The 16,704-nt window shown below is 42.1% G+C and overlaps 1 protein-coding gene across 1 annotated transcript in view; it reads right to left on the minus strand.

Annotated features, from left to right (window-relative positions):
- LOC124596302 (circadian clock-controlled protein daywake-like) overlaps window positions 1-16,704 on the minus strand; it is a 133,232-nt gene that overhangs the window by 37,072 nt on the left and 79,456 nt on the right. The window contains exon 2 of the mRNA XM_047135406.1: window positions 8,297-8,389. Coding sequence (XP_046991362.1) covers window positions 8,297-8,389 — 93 coding nt within the window. The remainder of the gene's footprint in view (window positions 1-8,296; window positions 8,390-16,704) is intronic.

The following is a 16,704-nucleotide window of genomic DNA, read 5'->3' on the forward strand; positions in this document are numbered from 1 at the left end:
TTCTGTACTTGGGAGTCCGTATGCGTGCGTTTGTATGCCTCCGAGGGAGTACGTGCCGTTTTGATTAAGACTAAAAGACTCCAGTTGCTCTAATTTTTGAAGATGTGTATAACAGAAAACCAGGTTCCAGAAAGATAGCACACACATTGGTCTAGCACCTTTATCCCTTCTGTTGCCTTAATAGCGATATCCGAACTCTACTCAATGAAAAATCCTCAAGGACGAGCGATCTTGTCCTACAAAGATCACGATTTTCTTCCCCATTCTACCCGGACATCGTTCCGTCGTACCTGATCCAACTTCCATTTATTTTCTATCGTTAGAGGCATGTAAATCAAATATGAGTACTCCTCATCGAGGTCAAAACACGCAAGATGAACGTGCGCATTTATTAGACAGGCTTAGTGTGATCGATGCTCGGAAAAATGAAGCCTCATTGTGTGGCTTTCGCCACGTACAGGACACATCTCTACTCGAGTCATTCGTGTGTGGAATTGCCGTGTGGCTTTCCAGTCAGTTGTAGAGAAAGTCAAGAAACGTCGCAGAAAAGTGATACGTGGTAGGTGTCAGGAGGGTAGCTAACTTATCTGAGGACACTGTGCGTGGGGCAGAAAAAATCATGACCTGTTGGGTCCAGTGTCTCGCCCCCACGTGAGCACTCTCTAATGTCATGAAAAACGTCTCTCCGGTAGATTTCATCGCGTCAGACTGCTTTAATCTACATTTACATCTACATCCAGTTTTATACTCTGCGAACCACTGTAGAGTACATGGTAACAATATTGTCGTTTTTCTGTTCCATTCTACTCGCATACTGAGCGAGGATGAAAATGACAATGTGTTTCTGTACGTGCACCAATCACTTTTATTCTCAACATCCTTAAACGAAATATTCGGCAGCCGCAGCTTCTTCGAGTACACATTCTCTAAATTTACCCGACAAATTTTACCCGATGCGGTTTCCCGAAAACTTTGTTGTCTTTCTTCCAAGGATTCTCATTATAGGCTCCCTCAGCATATCTGTTACACTTTCATAAAGGCTCTGTCTGCCTGTTACAATTCTAGCAGCGGGGGTCGGAATTCGTTCGATGTATTGCGACGATACCTAAGTTTTCTGCCAGTTTAGTGGTCTTCAAAACAGCATCCCATACGAGCAAATCAGTTGTGTCTTTATCTGTCGTTACTGATACTTTAGGTTCTGAGGCGATGCACGGCTCTGTTTAAAAATAATAGCTTGATGCAGTCATAAGGTAGAGACGCGCACGTCTGCATTCACGCCCCGCAGCTAATTCGCTGCAAATAATAACCTATAGCTGTCATCCTACAGTCAAATAGTCTATGCATTGTCTAAAACTGCGAGGTAATAAAGTACACAGAAATACAAAATAAAAATTAAATGATTAATTTATTAGCAATTCTAATGTCTGTAATTTATGTTGGTGATAGATATCAAATAAACGATATTCAGTTAAAACACAGACAGAAAATACCCTTACCGAATGCAGTAGTTATGTTGAGAGCATTATGAGAATGGTAGCAAAAGCCCCAAACTAAATAGTCATCAAAGATATGCAAAACCTAAGTTCATATTGTAATCACAAACACAAAATATTCACCAGATCCAAAAAGTTCATAGTTCAACATAATGATTTACAAATTAACTCGCAATACAAAGAAGAGTAACTCATACTCTGTTTATCCACAGAGCGGAAATACAAGCGGAAAAATTTAGAATCATACTCTGGAGTACAATCAGACCTCTAGAAATATAGAGCCTCTTCAGAAGTTAATGTATCATAGTGGCCTACAACCAAACACCTCACCTGAATGATCGAATACCACTAGTTAGCACAGACAGATCTGCCTCCTTTTAGAAGTGCCAACAGTCGTTCCCTTGAGCTATCCACTCGAAAAAGTCCCCATCTCCACTTGACTCCCGTAGTGTTCCCCTCTTGTCTGCTTTTCCATTGGCTGAAGGCTGTCCCTACCAAGAATACATCGCTCTTACTTTCTACAGACATCATTTGATTCAGCTCGACCAGTTCCCTTACTAAACTATCGTCTTAAAACAATATTTAAATAACGAAATGTTATAAACATTCGGTCACATACAGACCATTCACAATAAATGTAAATAAAGATTTGTAGATAAATAAATAATCCAGTATTCCTGTGAAAGTGCAATAATGTTAAATGGCAACAGATTGTTGTTAAATATTGTTCAAACAATTGTTTAAGCCTGATTGTCAGAAGCAAATGGCTCTCTTCTACAAAGATGGTGTCAGCTAACGCATATGACTGACCACTTTTTAAATCACCATGATTTTCTACTATCAATTGCAATTAATATTGAAATAAAGTTACCAGAAAAATGGTAAACTGTTCATTTAATAAGTACACAAGTATGACAAAATGTGAGGTGTTCATGCTGTATTCATTTGCTGTGTAATTGTGGGGGATACGAAGTTCTGGCAAACATCGGCGTAATGAGAAGATATAAGAAACGGAATAAATCAATAAATAAAATAGATACAGGTACGTAGCTTCCAGAGATGATAGCTATAGTGCAATGCTGTCATCTGAGATAGTGTTTGTTGAAATCGCATGAAGCTTTTGAAAGTTGTTACTTCAGAGGTTCATTGTGACATTGTTTATTAGCTGTGAAATATTAACTAGTGTAGTTTTAAGGATATTGAAAATATTTTTGTGTCATTGGATGCACCTCATTTTTCTGAGATCGCAGATGTATTCAGTTCTGCCTTAATACTCGACTTTGATTTATTATGGATTCTCAGAGAGCTGCAAGAAGCCACCTTTCAGTTTTTTTGAGCGTATCTGGCCTTCTTAAGCGATCGAAGCGTCGTCCAAATACCGGGACTTTCCCCACATCTGACCCTTTGGCGATGCCTTTGCGCCTGTCTCGTCTGTCCTGGCTGCTTCGGCTTGCCCAGCCGCGGCTCTTTGGCTGGTGCGGCCACGCTGCGTCCTGACCCAGTGGCCCCTACTAGCAAATTCACATTTCCTCCATCCAACGCAAGGTGGCCAAATCTCTCGCCGACAGACGCGTAACGTTAAAGTCTGTTGTCATCTCCACTTGATAAGCTCTCCAAACGCTGCAACAATACTCTCAAATTCGTCATACTTAAAGATTTGACGTGTACATTTATTTCACGAAGAGAAAAATTTTTGAAGTCTTTTTACGTTCTTTTTTACAAGTGTCCAATGGCGATACTTTCCTGTGGACAACAGTGTCGTCAGTGATGAATCTTGTAGTACTGCTGATACCATCCGATAAATCGTTTATATATACTGAGGAAATCAGACTTTCTTTTACGCATACCTGGGACCCATACGATGTTACCTTCGTTTCTGTAGAATATTTGCCGACAAATAGCGCTTTGGAATATTCTTGTACTGGAACGGGGTGCATTCAGCATCGTGATTCCAATCGAGGAGCTACTTGATCAAGTAGGTCACGAAAACTGACAACAGGGAGAGTGGTGTGCTGGCCCCACGCCCCTTCAGACCGAATTCAGTGACGCCATTGGTGGAAGATGGCACGGCGGTCGGTCGGTACAGATGTGACCTCCAGGCCTGGGGACCGAGTTTACGTTTGCAGTCTTATATTTGCTAAATCGACGGCATGGCACAGTGCCGAACGCCTAGAAAGACTTCGTGTAATTGGCTCGGTATAGTGAACCAGAAAGTCACCCGCGTCAGCTCCCACATAGGAAACGAGTGCAGTTGTCTACTGCTGGGACGGGACCTACTTATCTGTGGTTGGTGTCGTGTGTTGTGGCGGGATCAGGATATGCTTGCTAGTGATTGAGCAATATCGCAATCGCCTTGGCTGTATTTTCTCCTTCAAAGGATTGCATTGCCTTCCAGAACCACTACTTGTAAGCGCTGTCACTCCTGCTAGTCTTATAATGGCGGGGCTGATATTAATTACAATGTAACAAGGCAACTGCAAGGGTTTTCTTATTCTCGCAGGGACTTTTAATGATCATCTTCTCCGCATGTTAATGTAAGGTTTTTGTTGTATTACCTGAGGTTGACATAACCTAAGGCGGCATGATGTAATGCTGACGTACGCTGACCAATCACAAGCTTGTTGTGACCTGCAAAACTGCATTGCAGTATCATACACGACAGCCAATTGGTGCTGGTGAATATGACATTAGTGGTCAGCGAAAGATTAATGTTTGACCCTGGTTTGATGCCTCAAGAAAACCGAGAATATTTTATTCACTTTTAAAACATCATTCCTGCGTCCTACATTGCCAGTCACTCGTCACTTATGGACGATATTCACTTGTAACAGTGGAGAAATGTGTAAGAGGATAGCTTTCGGAACCTGTACAATGCAAATGATCGTTGTGTCACTACCTTCGTTGCAGTGGGGAGGGGCGTTACCTGCCTCTGAACTAGGACCTACTGCTCAGTTTCACTCAAGTGTAGTGATTTCTCTACAATCACATGTCTTCGTTGCTCTGCTATCTTATCGCAATCATATTAAGAGTGATACAACGTCTCCTTGTCGATTAAAAAAATGGTTCAAATGGCTCTGAGCACTATGGGACTCAACATCTGAGGACATCATCCCTTAGAACTTAGAACTACTTAAACCTAAGTAACCTAAGGACATCACACACATCCATGCCCGAGGCAGGATTCGAACCTGCGACCATAGCGGTCCACTGAAGTGCCTAGAACCGCTCGGTCACAACGGGCGGCCTTGTCGATTAGGGATTGCCACATTCGTCTATGTATTGTATCAAACGGAACTGAATCCTATTAGCAGTACTCATAATGAGACGGAAATTTTATTAAAGCCTAATTATCTGTTCTGATTAGGGGATCTACTATGATTATTTAATTGTCCGTTGTTTTGAAGGTAAAATTCCTTTTCGTATTTATTGACCTTCCTCTGTTCATAGAGTCGTGACTAGTATGTGAGTGTACTTTCTTATGTTATGAAAATGTTCCCTCTATGGAAATTTGTATAATGTAATAAATTAATTTATTGTGTGTTATGCCTACTTTGCACTAAACATAATCTGTGCTAAAGCGAAACAAGGGCGACGAAGACAATTGATAGAGGAGTTGTGAGTTGGAATACACTGGAGTTTTTGGTTTTTTATGAGGTTTGGTGAATGTGGGTATGTGAAGGAGGAGTAATTTGGTCTGCATCTGTGGAATGAGTATTAAACGAAGTGTCAGTTGATATAGAAAAGGGTGAAATCGGGCCCGAGAGATATTGTCGCGTGTTGAAATCTGTCGTGGTATCGGTGCGTGGTGCTGGTGCTGTATACACTAACTGTTTGATGAATGCTTTTTATTGTACACAAGGACAGTGTATGTATTAAAGGATGATAAAGTAGAGGAACGAGAACTGAAGAATGGATAGAGGTGTTTCCTTGGTGAAGATTCGCGAGTGGGAAAGAGCAGAAGATATTCAGAAAAACTTAATTGGCTGCTAGCATCTACGTGAAATTCGAGAAGCTTCATAGTTGATTGGCATTGCAGCAAGGCGTACAGTAGGAATAGGTATGAGGAATAACTGACGTTAAGAGTCAATAATACTGTCAGGAAAAAAACTATGTATTTCATGGACTGTGAATGGACTGTGCTGATAAAGGGAAAAACATTATGCTCATGTTCGAGTTTCGGGACAAAAGTAAAGCTATTATTAACTGTTATTAATTGTAAGAGAATAGCACGAACTTGCATTGAAGCGAATCTGTCAATAAATGTGCACGCTCCCAACAAATATATTCAAGGAGGAGTGCATCCTCGAATACGACAATGTTGTGTTTCCGTGGGTCATCAGGACACATCCTATCCAGTGGCATCGTTTGCGTTATTTAAAACTTTTATTCTTAATCTAGCGCTGTTCGGAAGCAAGAATTTTGGATGTAATAATTTTCAACTAAATTTTGGCTTAAGTGCTGTCGAGAGTTGTCATTTGTAGCAGACTACGACATGAGAGGAGCAGAGATCGCGCATCTTCCCGCCGCAGCCATTGGTGACGTCAGAAAGGTAAGAAGGTATATCGCTGGTCGTTGATGAGAAGCAAACTGTCGCAATATGGACACAAAGTCAGATTTCCTAATAAGAATTACAGTAAATCTATTAGAAATTTCTGATTGACCGTACGGGTTTTAATGTAGTCAATTATTTGTTTAAAAAGAGGCTCAGGCCTAATAGTGGAATTTATTGTAAACCTAAGCAGCCTAGCTTTCTGTACAGCAAGCACAGGAAGCTTCTCACAGGCGAAACCTATTTAAATCAATATGTAATATAAAGTTAAATTCCTGATTGCTGTGAAGATCCTCGTGTATCGTAATTCAATTTTATATTCTAATGTTGGATTAACGGTTATTGCCTTCTTTTGCTGTTTAAAATATAGCCATATAAATGGTGAGCTACTAACTCAGAGTAATGAATAATAAATTTCAACAGTAACAGATTCCTTCACGTAACATGAACTTCAGACATAATAATATTTATTCTTCGTTCCTGCATGTTTTTGCTACCGAAATTGCCATATGATTAATGTCTACCACGCTGTACTTCTAGCGTGTTTGAATGAGTGATTAAACGTATGAGTTGTATAGTCTACGAGGTTTAAAGAGCAGCTTATTTCAGTATAACAGTTTACTAAAGAGAAGCTAGCAGTGGTCTTAGCAAAAGGTAGAGATTCTGCAGTACAGGTAGTAGAAATTACTTAACAGAGATAGCAGGAAGCACAGAGGAAATAAGTCAGCTGTGTTTTAATACGAGTTATATTACATACTTCTTTTCATAGTACTTCCTGTACAAGAATTTGTGTTTTAAACAGACACAAAGAAATTATTTACAAACGAATGACGTCGCTATGAAAAATGAAGGTGCTATCGAGATTAAGTATAATGCGGGTTTCGTAAATTTAAGCCTTGTCCAATGCTCCTAATTTCGTTTGTAATATTATACGAGTCGCGTTCAATAGGCAATGCAACAAATTTTTTTTTCTCGGCCAATTTTGGTTGAAAAAATGCGGAAGTTGTGTGACATCGTGGAATATTTCCGCATCGGCACCTATAGATTCATAAGTTCCGATAAGTGGCGGGTGTATGCGTACTCTTCACACGGAGGTCCGTTCCAAATAGAGAGCTGTCATTGAGTTTCTTTTGGCGGAAAACCAGAGCATCACAGGTATTGATAGGCACTTGCAGAATGTTTATAAAGAGCACAGTGATTCGTTGGGCGAGGCGTCCGCCATCGCTGCATCAAGGTCGCGTAAACCTGTGCGATCTCCCGCCTGCCGGCCGGCTGCACACAGCTGTGGACTCCTGCAATGTTGGAACGTGCGGACACTCTCATTAGAGGTGATCGACGGATTACAATCAAGTAGCTCACTGTACAACTGGACGTCTCTGTTGTTGGTGCTTACGCTCGTCCAAAAGTTAGTGTACTGAAAGGTGCGTGACCGTTGTGTTCCAAGCCGCCCAACAGAAGAACCAGCTGTGCAGAATTACTTGCATATTTCGAGGCTGATCGTGACAATTTTTTGTCGAACACCGTCATAGCCGATAAAACATCGGTTGATCAGTTCGAACCGAAAAAAAAGTAGCAGTAGATGGAGTAGCCCCATACTACCTGTCCTCCGAAGAAAACGCCGCACCCTCTACCGGTAAAGTCATGGTGACGGTCTTCTGGGACTCTGAAGGGGCTATTCTGTTTGATGTTCTCCCTCATGGTGCAACGATCAGCTCTGAAGAGTACTATGCTACCTTCGGGAAACGGAAGAAACGACATCAGCGTTTTCGTTACAAAACAAATGCAAACGGACTTCACCTTCTTCACGACAGCGCAGCGCCTCACACAAGTGTGTGCACGCAAGAGGAGCTCACAAAACTACTGTGGAATTTTCTTCTTCATCCACCCTACAGCTTGGACCTCGCACCTTCCGACTTCCACCTGTCTGGTCCAATGAAGGATGCACTTCGCGAGAAGCAGTACCTGGATGATGGGGAGGTTATTGATACAGCAAGACGCTGTCGCCGACGTCGACCAGTAGAGCGGTACCATGAGGGCACCCCACGTGCTCTCCCAGTATGGGGGTTTAAGGGCGTCGAATTGAAATGTGGTGTATTGGAATCCTGAATAAAACCAACAGCTTACAGGAAAAAAGTGTTGCATTACTTATTGATCGCCCCTCGTATTATAACTGTGCAATAGACCTCCGAAAGGAAATGAATTGGGTTCAGAATCCTTCTCTGGAATGTGGTATTGAGGCACCTGTGTGACTTACCCTTGACGATGAAGGGTCGCAGGTGGTCGATGGCGCGCCCGATGCACGCGCTCAGCTCAGGGTCAGACCGCGCGCAAGGCCGCACGTACTCCGCTGCAACAAAGGCACCGCATACGAGATCACACACCAGCGCAACTCCAGACGCGAGTATTTCAATAGTAAGCGATACACACTGCCTTTGAGAGAAAGGTACTACGAAGAATTGTTGGTCCAACTTACGACAGAGGAAGCTAGGTTTGAGTTGTCTGTTAAGATCCACCTATGGGAAGAATAGTAAACTCAGCCAGATTACAATTTGCGCGGTATGTGGCACGGATAAGTGGTAAATAGTTAAAAGGGTATTAGATGGAAACGTAAGTGGTCAAAGGTGTCGGAGTCAAAATTTTCAAATGTGTGCGAATTCCTAATGGACCAAACTGCTGGGGTCATCTGATGCTAGACTTACACACTACTTAAACTAACTTACGCTAAGAACAACACACACACCCATGCCCGAGGGAGGACTCGAACCTCTGGCGGGAGGGCCGCGCAATCCGGGACACGGCGCCTCTAACCGCACAGCCACTCCGCGCGGCATGACGGAATCGACTGAGAACCGGACGGATAGTTGGAGTCATAGAGGATGTGACAAGACAGCATAAAGTTTTCTTTGTGATCGAGCGTTTCAGTCCAAGAAAGACATGAGACACACAGTGGGAGTAATCTTTGTCAATAAGGACAATAATTTGTCTATTTTTTTTTTTTTGTACTAGTTTCTCTTTATTGAGGTCATAGAGTCATGACGTACACAGTCTGTTGAGTAAGTTCCAAGATTGATTTTATTCATGGCGACTAGTAACTACGTTGGTAGCTTCCACTAACAACTGTTAACAACAAAAGCGCTTTCGACCAGCTAGTTGTGAGCAGACAGTTTTAAGTAGTGGACGTTCTACTTTAATACGTCACAAATCACAATGGAGCAGCGTCTCTAAACCAAGTGTGCAAGACATTGTGCAGAATATTTTAAAGAGGAGAAAAGCATGTGCAAAACTTGTCCCACACATCTTGTATCCCGAACAAAAAGAACGATGCGCGGACGCCTGCCACGACTTGATTGAAATGCAAAATACGAACAGTTTTTCTAGACACGGATGACGAAACTTGTTTATCAGTACGAACCTACCACAGAACGGCAAAGTGTAGAAATTCACATGAAGGGTCAACGCGTTGACGACATAACAGACATTCAAGCGAACCTGACGTTTCACATGGTTGTATCAAAGTTCTGTGCGCTGTACTCAAGTGGGGAGAGGGGGCTATGTAAAACACTTGAAACAATAAAATCTCCATCTTAACTATCCTTTATTTTTTCTTAGTGTAATCTCGAAACGTTTTGGACTCCTGGAGTATAAGCCGGACACTCCTGGAGAGTGCAGAACCAGTAACGACCCATCACAGGCCAACGAAAAAATGTTTTGGGAAACTTTTTTTACTTTGATAGCTGATCTATATAGATTTTTATGAGCTGAATCCAAATCTAGCATTAGTTTTTTTGTATCACCCATAGCTTTCGAGCACTATGCTTTTTATTATATAGTATAAAAACCCTATGTTATACGGTAAACGGGGAAATTAATAAAGCTCTTTGTTACGACATAAGCATGGTTTGTAATTATAGTAAATTACTTAAAACAATGATATGTGTTAATAGAGGTTTCACTTGTCAGCTGAAATTGGTTTGGATTTTCTTTCTATTTTTTCTTTGAAGCTTCTTGTGTAGCCTTTTCTCTGATGAGTTGCTTGCTAAACTTCTTGGCGAAGTGACCAACAGTAGTCCCCCATCATGTTGATGTTCCAGCGGCCTTGGTAGCGTTTTTCCATCACTATGTTTGGATGAATCAATAAACAGCCTCCAGTCTTCATTTTTGTATTCAATACCAAACTCATTCATCAGACTGGGAATGTCTGAGCAGTACACTAAAACACCTTCTTGTTGAAAAAACTTGGAAAATTCCTGCTCTCTCTTTCTATACATGTATATGGTGGTTCCAGCTGCTAGTAAGTTCTTTTCTTTTAATCTAGAGCCAAGCAATTCAGCAATTCTTTCGTTAAGCCCAGATCACTAACCAAATCGTTAATCTCGGTGTGAGTAAACAATTTGGGCTCTACACTTTCTGTATTGCAATGGAAATCATCATCATCTGGTTCATCTAAATCAGATTGTACACCAGAAAATACTTCTGCTGGAATAGAATTTAAATCATCTGGTGGTTCAGGAACTGGCAAATCTACACCATGCCCTACTGGTCGGATGGCGGACTGAAGGTAGGGTAGCTTATTACTTTCTTGTTTTTCGAATTATGACCAGTAATATCAACACTGGAAAAGTAGCAATCATCGGAATAATTTCTTGGCTCCCTCCACATCACAGGAACGGCAAATCTAAAGGCTCTTTTCTCCTTTATGGAGCATTTTCTCAGATCTTCAACACACACATAACATACCTTATTCGGCGCCCAAGATTTATCTTGATTACTAAGTTTAGATACAAAGTATGATACGCTCCTGGAAATTGAAATAAGAACACCGTGAATTCATTGTCCCAGGAAGGGGAAACTTTATTGACACATTCCTGGGGTCAGATACATCACATGATCACACTGACAGAACCACAGGCACATAGACACAGGCAACAGAGCATGCACAATGTCGGCACTAGTACAGTGTATATCCACCTTTCGCAGCAATGCAGGCTGCTATTCTCCCATGGAGACGATCGTAGAGATGCTGGATGTAGTCCTGTGGAACGGCTTGCCATGCCATTGCCACCTGGCGCCTCAGTTGGACCAGCGTTCGTGCTGGACGTGCAGACCGCGTGAGACGACGCTTCATCCAGTCCCAAACATGCTCAATGGGGGACAGATTCGGAGATCTTGCTGGCCAGGGTAGTTGACTTACACCTTCTAGAGCACGTTGGGTGGCACGGGATACATGCGGACGTGCATTGTCCTGTTGGAACAGCAAGTTCCCTTGCCGGTCTAGGAATGGTAGAACGATGGGTTCGATGACGGTTTGGATGTACCGTGCACTATTCAGTGTCCCCTCGACGATCACTAGTGGTGTACGGCCAGTGTAGGAGATCGCTCCCCACACCATGATGCCGGGTGTTGGCCCTGTGTGCCTCGTTCGTATGCAGTCCTGATTGTGGCGCTCACCTGCACGGCGCCAAACACGCATACGACCATCATTAGCACCAAGGCAGAAGCGACTCTCATCGCTGAAGACGACACGTCTCCATTCGTCCCTCCATTCACGCCTGTCGCGACACCACTGGAGGCGGGCTGCACGATGTTGGGGCGTGAGCGGAAGACGGCCTAACGGTGTGCGGGACCGTAGCCCAGCTTCATGGAAACGGTTGCGAATGGTCCTCGCCGATACCCCAGGAGCAACAGTGTCCCTAATTTGCTGGGAAGTGGCGGTGCGGTCCCCTACGGCACTGCGTAGGATCCTACGGTCTTGGCATGCATCCGTGCGTCGCTGCGGTCCGGTCCCAGGTCGACGGGCACGTGCACCTTCCGCCGACCACTGGCGACAACATCGATGTACTGTGGAGACCTCACGCCCCACGTGTTGAGCAATTCGGCGGTACGTCCACCCGGCCTCCCGCATGCCCACTATACGCCCTCGCTCAAAGTCCGTCAACTGCACATACGGTTCACGTCCACGCTGTCGCGGCATGCTACCAATGTTAAAGACTGCGATGGAGCTCCGTATGCCACGGCAAACTGGCTGACACTGACGGCGGCGGAGCACAAATGCTGCGCAGCTAGCGCCATTCGACGGCCAACACCGCGGTTCCTGGTGTGTCCGCTGTGCCGTGCGTGTGATCATTGCTTGTACAGCCCTCTCGCAGTGTCCGGAGCAAGTATGGTGGGTCTGACACACCGATGTCAATGTGTTCTTTTTTCCATTTCCAGGAGTGTAGATAAAACTTTTTCACAAAGTCTTTGGTGTTTTTAAATCACAAATTCACCACATTTATAACAAAAACTGTCAGCAGAGTTTTACAACCACGATTAGACATTGTACTGAGCACATGTACAGGAAACGGGAAAGTGAGATTAGGTTGACAGTAAGCAAAACACCATAGGTTAACACAAAAATAGAATCGACCTTTTTTTGCCAGCAAATGTTTTTCAGAAGTACCACCAACATCATCTACATTCATTACACCTCCTTTAAAAATTATTTTAACTATATAAAAGCTGTTAAACTCTTTTAAAAATCGCTTAATTTAATAAATTTAACTGTAACATGTGAAGAACTGGTGGGCGATACAGTTTTTTAAGTATCATATTTGGATTTACCACCCTAAAAACGTAAGAATAAAGTATTTTCAGCAAAAAGGTTTTTCCATCGGCGGACTGTGTTAGCTGGAACAGATATATCTGCGCCTGTGACCAGAGAACAGAAGAACTAAGTATACGCGCGCTGAGCTGGAGGCAGAATACACCGACATGGTGGCTTCTAATTGGTAAAACTTGAACGGTCCGAAAAGCACTGATAGATTGTCTCAGTTCTCCCTTAGAGCTGTTTCGAAGTAGACGTTTGTGTTCTGGTGATGGAGGCTACAGAGATGTAGTTTTCATCCTTTCTTTAATTTGGTCTGGGTCAACTGAAAGCGCTTTCTTAGGCCAAGAAAGTTTTTGATATTTACTGACCATAGAAGTGTTGGACGAATTACATTGAAATGAATACCATTAGCTGCATACAGGCGTTGATATAAGTCAACGGGAACAGTTGAAAATGTGTGCCCGACCGGGACTCAAACTTTAGATCTCCTGCTTACATGACAGACGCTCTATCCATCTGAGCCACCGATGACACAGACGATAGTGCGACTGCAGGGACTTATCTCTGGCACGCCTCCCGTGAGACCCACATTCGCAACTTATTGTCCCGCACTGTATTCATTGTGCACCTGCCCATCTTACTCATTACTCGCGGCTTTACCGCCGATTCCCGTAAGAGTTCGGGCACTGTTTGTGCATCCGCACAGAAGAAGAAGGTCAAACAGCCGGTAAGCCTTAACTATATATATATATATATATATATATATATATATATATATATTCACCGGCCGTTTGACCATCTTCTTCTGTATATATATATATATATATATATATATATATATATATATATATATACAGGGTGATTCAAAAAGAATACCACAACTTTAGGAATTTAAAACTCTGCAACGACAAAAGGCAGAGCTAAGCACTATCTGTCGGCGAATTAAGGGAGCTATAAAGTTTCATTTAGTTGTACATTTGTTCGCTTGAGGCGCTGTTGACTAGGCGTCAGCATCAGTTGATGCTAAGATGGCGACCGCTCAACAGAAAGCTTTTTGTGTTATTGAGTACGGCAGAAGCGAATCGACGACAGTTGTTCAGCGTGCATTTTGAACGAAGTATGGTGTTAAACCTCCTGATAGGTGGTGTATTAAACGTTGGTATAAACAGTTTACAGAGAATGGGTGTTTGTGCAAAGGGAAAAGTTCTGGACGGCCGAGAATGAGTGATGAAAATGTAGCACGCATCCAGCAAGCATTTGTTCGCAGCCCAGGAAAATCGACTCGCAGAGCTAGCAGAGAGCAGCAAATTCCACAATCAACTGTATGGAGAGTCCTACGAAAAAGGCGATGGATCGGCCGCCAGGCAGCCCGTGACAGAGCACTTCATCACTGGCCTCCAAGAAGCCCTGATCTTACCCCCTGTGATTTTTTCTTATGGGGATATGTTAAGGATATGGTGTTTCGGCCACCTCTCCCAGCCACCATTGATGATTTGAAACGAGAAATAACAGCAGCTATCCAAACTGTTACGCCTGATATGCTACAGAGAGTGTGGAACGAGTTGGAGTATCGGGTTGATATTGCTCGTGTGTCTGGAGGGGGCCATATTGAACATCTCTGAACTTGTTTTTCAGTGAAAAAAAACCTTTTTAAATACTCTTTGTAATGATGTATAACAGAAGGTTATATTATGTTTCTTTCATTAAATACACATTTATAAAGTTGTGGTATTCTTTTTGAATCACCCTATATATATATATATATATATATATATATATATATATATATATATATATATATAGGGTGATTCAAAAAGAATACCACAACTTTATAAAGTATATATATATATATATATATATATATATATATATATATATATATATATATACATGAAGATGGTGGTAACGTAGGTTAGTCAGAGCCAATGTCAGAAGTGAGACTTATGACTTACGACTTATTTCTTTCTTCGGGGAAGCTGAAATGTATCTGAGTGCAGTGGAAAAGTAGTTCTCGAGACGTTTGTTTGATTTCTGATTTTGAAATTCTGATAATACCTTAGGCGGTGGGCGTATATAGGATCCATCAGAAATGAACAGTAAAACAACTAGGCTTTCATGATGTTCGTTGACATAAATACAAATAAATCTCAGTTGCCTTCAAAAGTGAGAAATGTGTCTTTCTTACTGAAAGAGTTACTTTTAATTTGCTTCTGCTAAAGGCATTGTTAGCTGAAGTTCACTCCAAAAGGTACTGGCTAAAAGATTCAAAAAATAAAAGTAGTTCACCACATCACAAGAACCTGCAGAGAATGGGCAGTAGGATATGGAAAGTTCGAGCGTTGGATTGTGGTAACTTGGTGGAGCTTCACAATGAACTGTAGAGCCACAGAAGAAAAACATGAAGGAGAAGGAGGAGAAGAGTACACATTTCAGTTATCCCGAAATAGTTCAGCACTGAACATCCTGGCGGGGGACATTACAGCGTAAACATTTTTTTTAAATTGCATCTTATGTGAGTGTGCACTTTATTTATTCAACTTTTAGTACATACTGTAGACTACTCGTGTGTCACTGTACTTGCACCTTGTCTTCTTGCATACTATTGAGCATATTTTCATATTAAAGGGACAAAGTTTTTCTCTAATTCAAGAAGTGCTATGGAAGTACCTTGAATTTCGGTAACTCTTTCTACTATCACCACTGCATAGTGTTCAAAATGGTTAAAATGGCTCTGGGCATTATGGGACTCAACTGCTGTGGTCATGAGTCCCCTAGAAATTACAACTACTTAAACTTAACTAACCTAAGGACATCACACACACTCACGCCAGAGCCAGGATTCGAACCTGCGACCGTAGCAGCAGCGCGGCTCGGGACTGGAGCGCCTAGAGCCGCATGGCCACCGCGGCCGGCACTGCAGAGTGTCAATGAAACTGCAGTATACATGTACAGTGAATGAACTCTCTAGATCACACTTTATTTAATCGTATAATCCGTAGAGCGTTTGGGGAAATTGCCAAAATCAAGTTCTAGATGTAAGAAATAAGCAACACACAATAATCGACAAAATTTAAATTTAATCGTACGATGTAGTACACAGTATCTGCACATAATATGAATCACTACAAAATTATCTTCTTGAACCTGTCCATGGAATTCTGCCGCAGCAAGCACTTTACAATTGATAAGAAAACTAAGTAGCCACTACGACATGTGGGGTACCGGTTTATTTCAGTGCAACAGTTTACAGAAAGAGTTATGGAATATCCGATTCTTGGTAGTTAGCGCTTGTCGCACGTCCGTTAGCGATACATAATAAAACCCAAGTCAATATCGCACAATAAAATTTAGGCAAGATACTGGGAAAGTTCAAATGGTACTCTAACTGTATTAGATAGCTAAATAAAGAGCTTTCCGTCAGGCCACTACGATTTTTCGACGACTACGTTTCGTGGTAGTTGTGTAACTTTTTCTCTTATAAATCATGTCCTCTCTTATTTACTTGTAGGGAGTTACGTATATAAGAAATTTTTTTCTGCTCTAATTGAAAAGCTGACAAAGAATTTCATTTCTTCCCTACGTTTAATTTGTGAAGGAGCGACTTCCTAGCAGGACACTTATATTTCAGTATTATCTAGAATTCGACTATTATATGATGTTGCTAATTCACGTCTACACCGAGGTATGCTTTTCATCCCAGTTTCTGGTTCCTCACTCAATATCTGTATATTATTACAGGAATAATGTCTGTGTTATTACAGTTCTAAAGATAGATTTCTGTACCAGCTAGTGTTTATACTCCTTTTTCCTCTGTTGGAAACTTAAAATGAATGAGTTGGCTAAAGACAGTTAAATAGAATACAAACTCCAGCGACCCATTGCCTTCGTATTCCTTTCCAATAGCCCATTTGTAAGACAATCCACTTTGCTGCTTTTGCCAATGTATAATGTATTCTAGTCTTCAATGGGGCAAAGTGGTGGAGCACGAGACGCATATTGTGGAAGAGCAGTGATCGAAATCCCTCCCCCCCGTCCATCTATATGCAGGTTTTCCGCTGTTTTCTTAAATCGTTTAT

The sequence above is a fragment of the Schistocerca americana genome, chromosome 2 (assembly GCF_021461395.2).
Source record: "Schistocerca americana isolate TAMUIC-IGC-003095 chromosome 2, iqSchAmer2.1, whole genome shotgun sequence".
NCBI classification, from domain to species: Eukaryota; Metazoa; Arthropoda; class Insecta; order Orthoptera; family Acrididae; genus Schistocerca; species Schistocerca americana.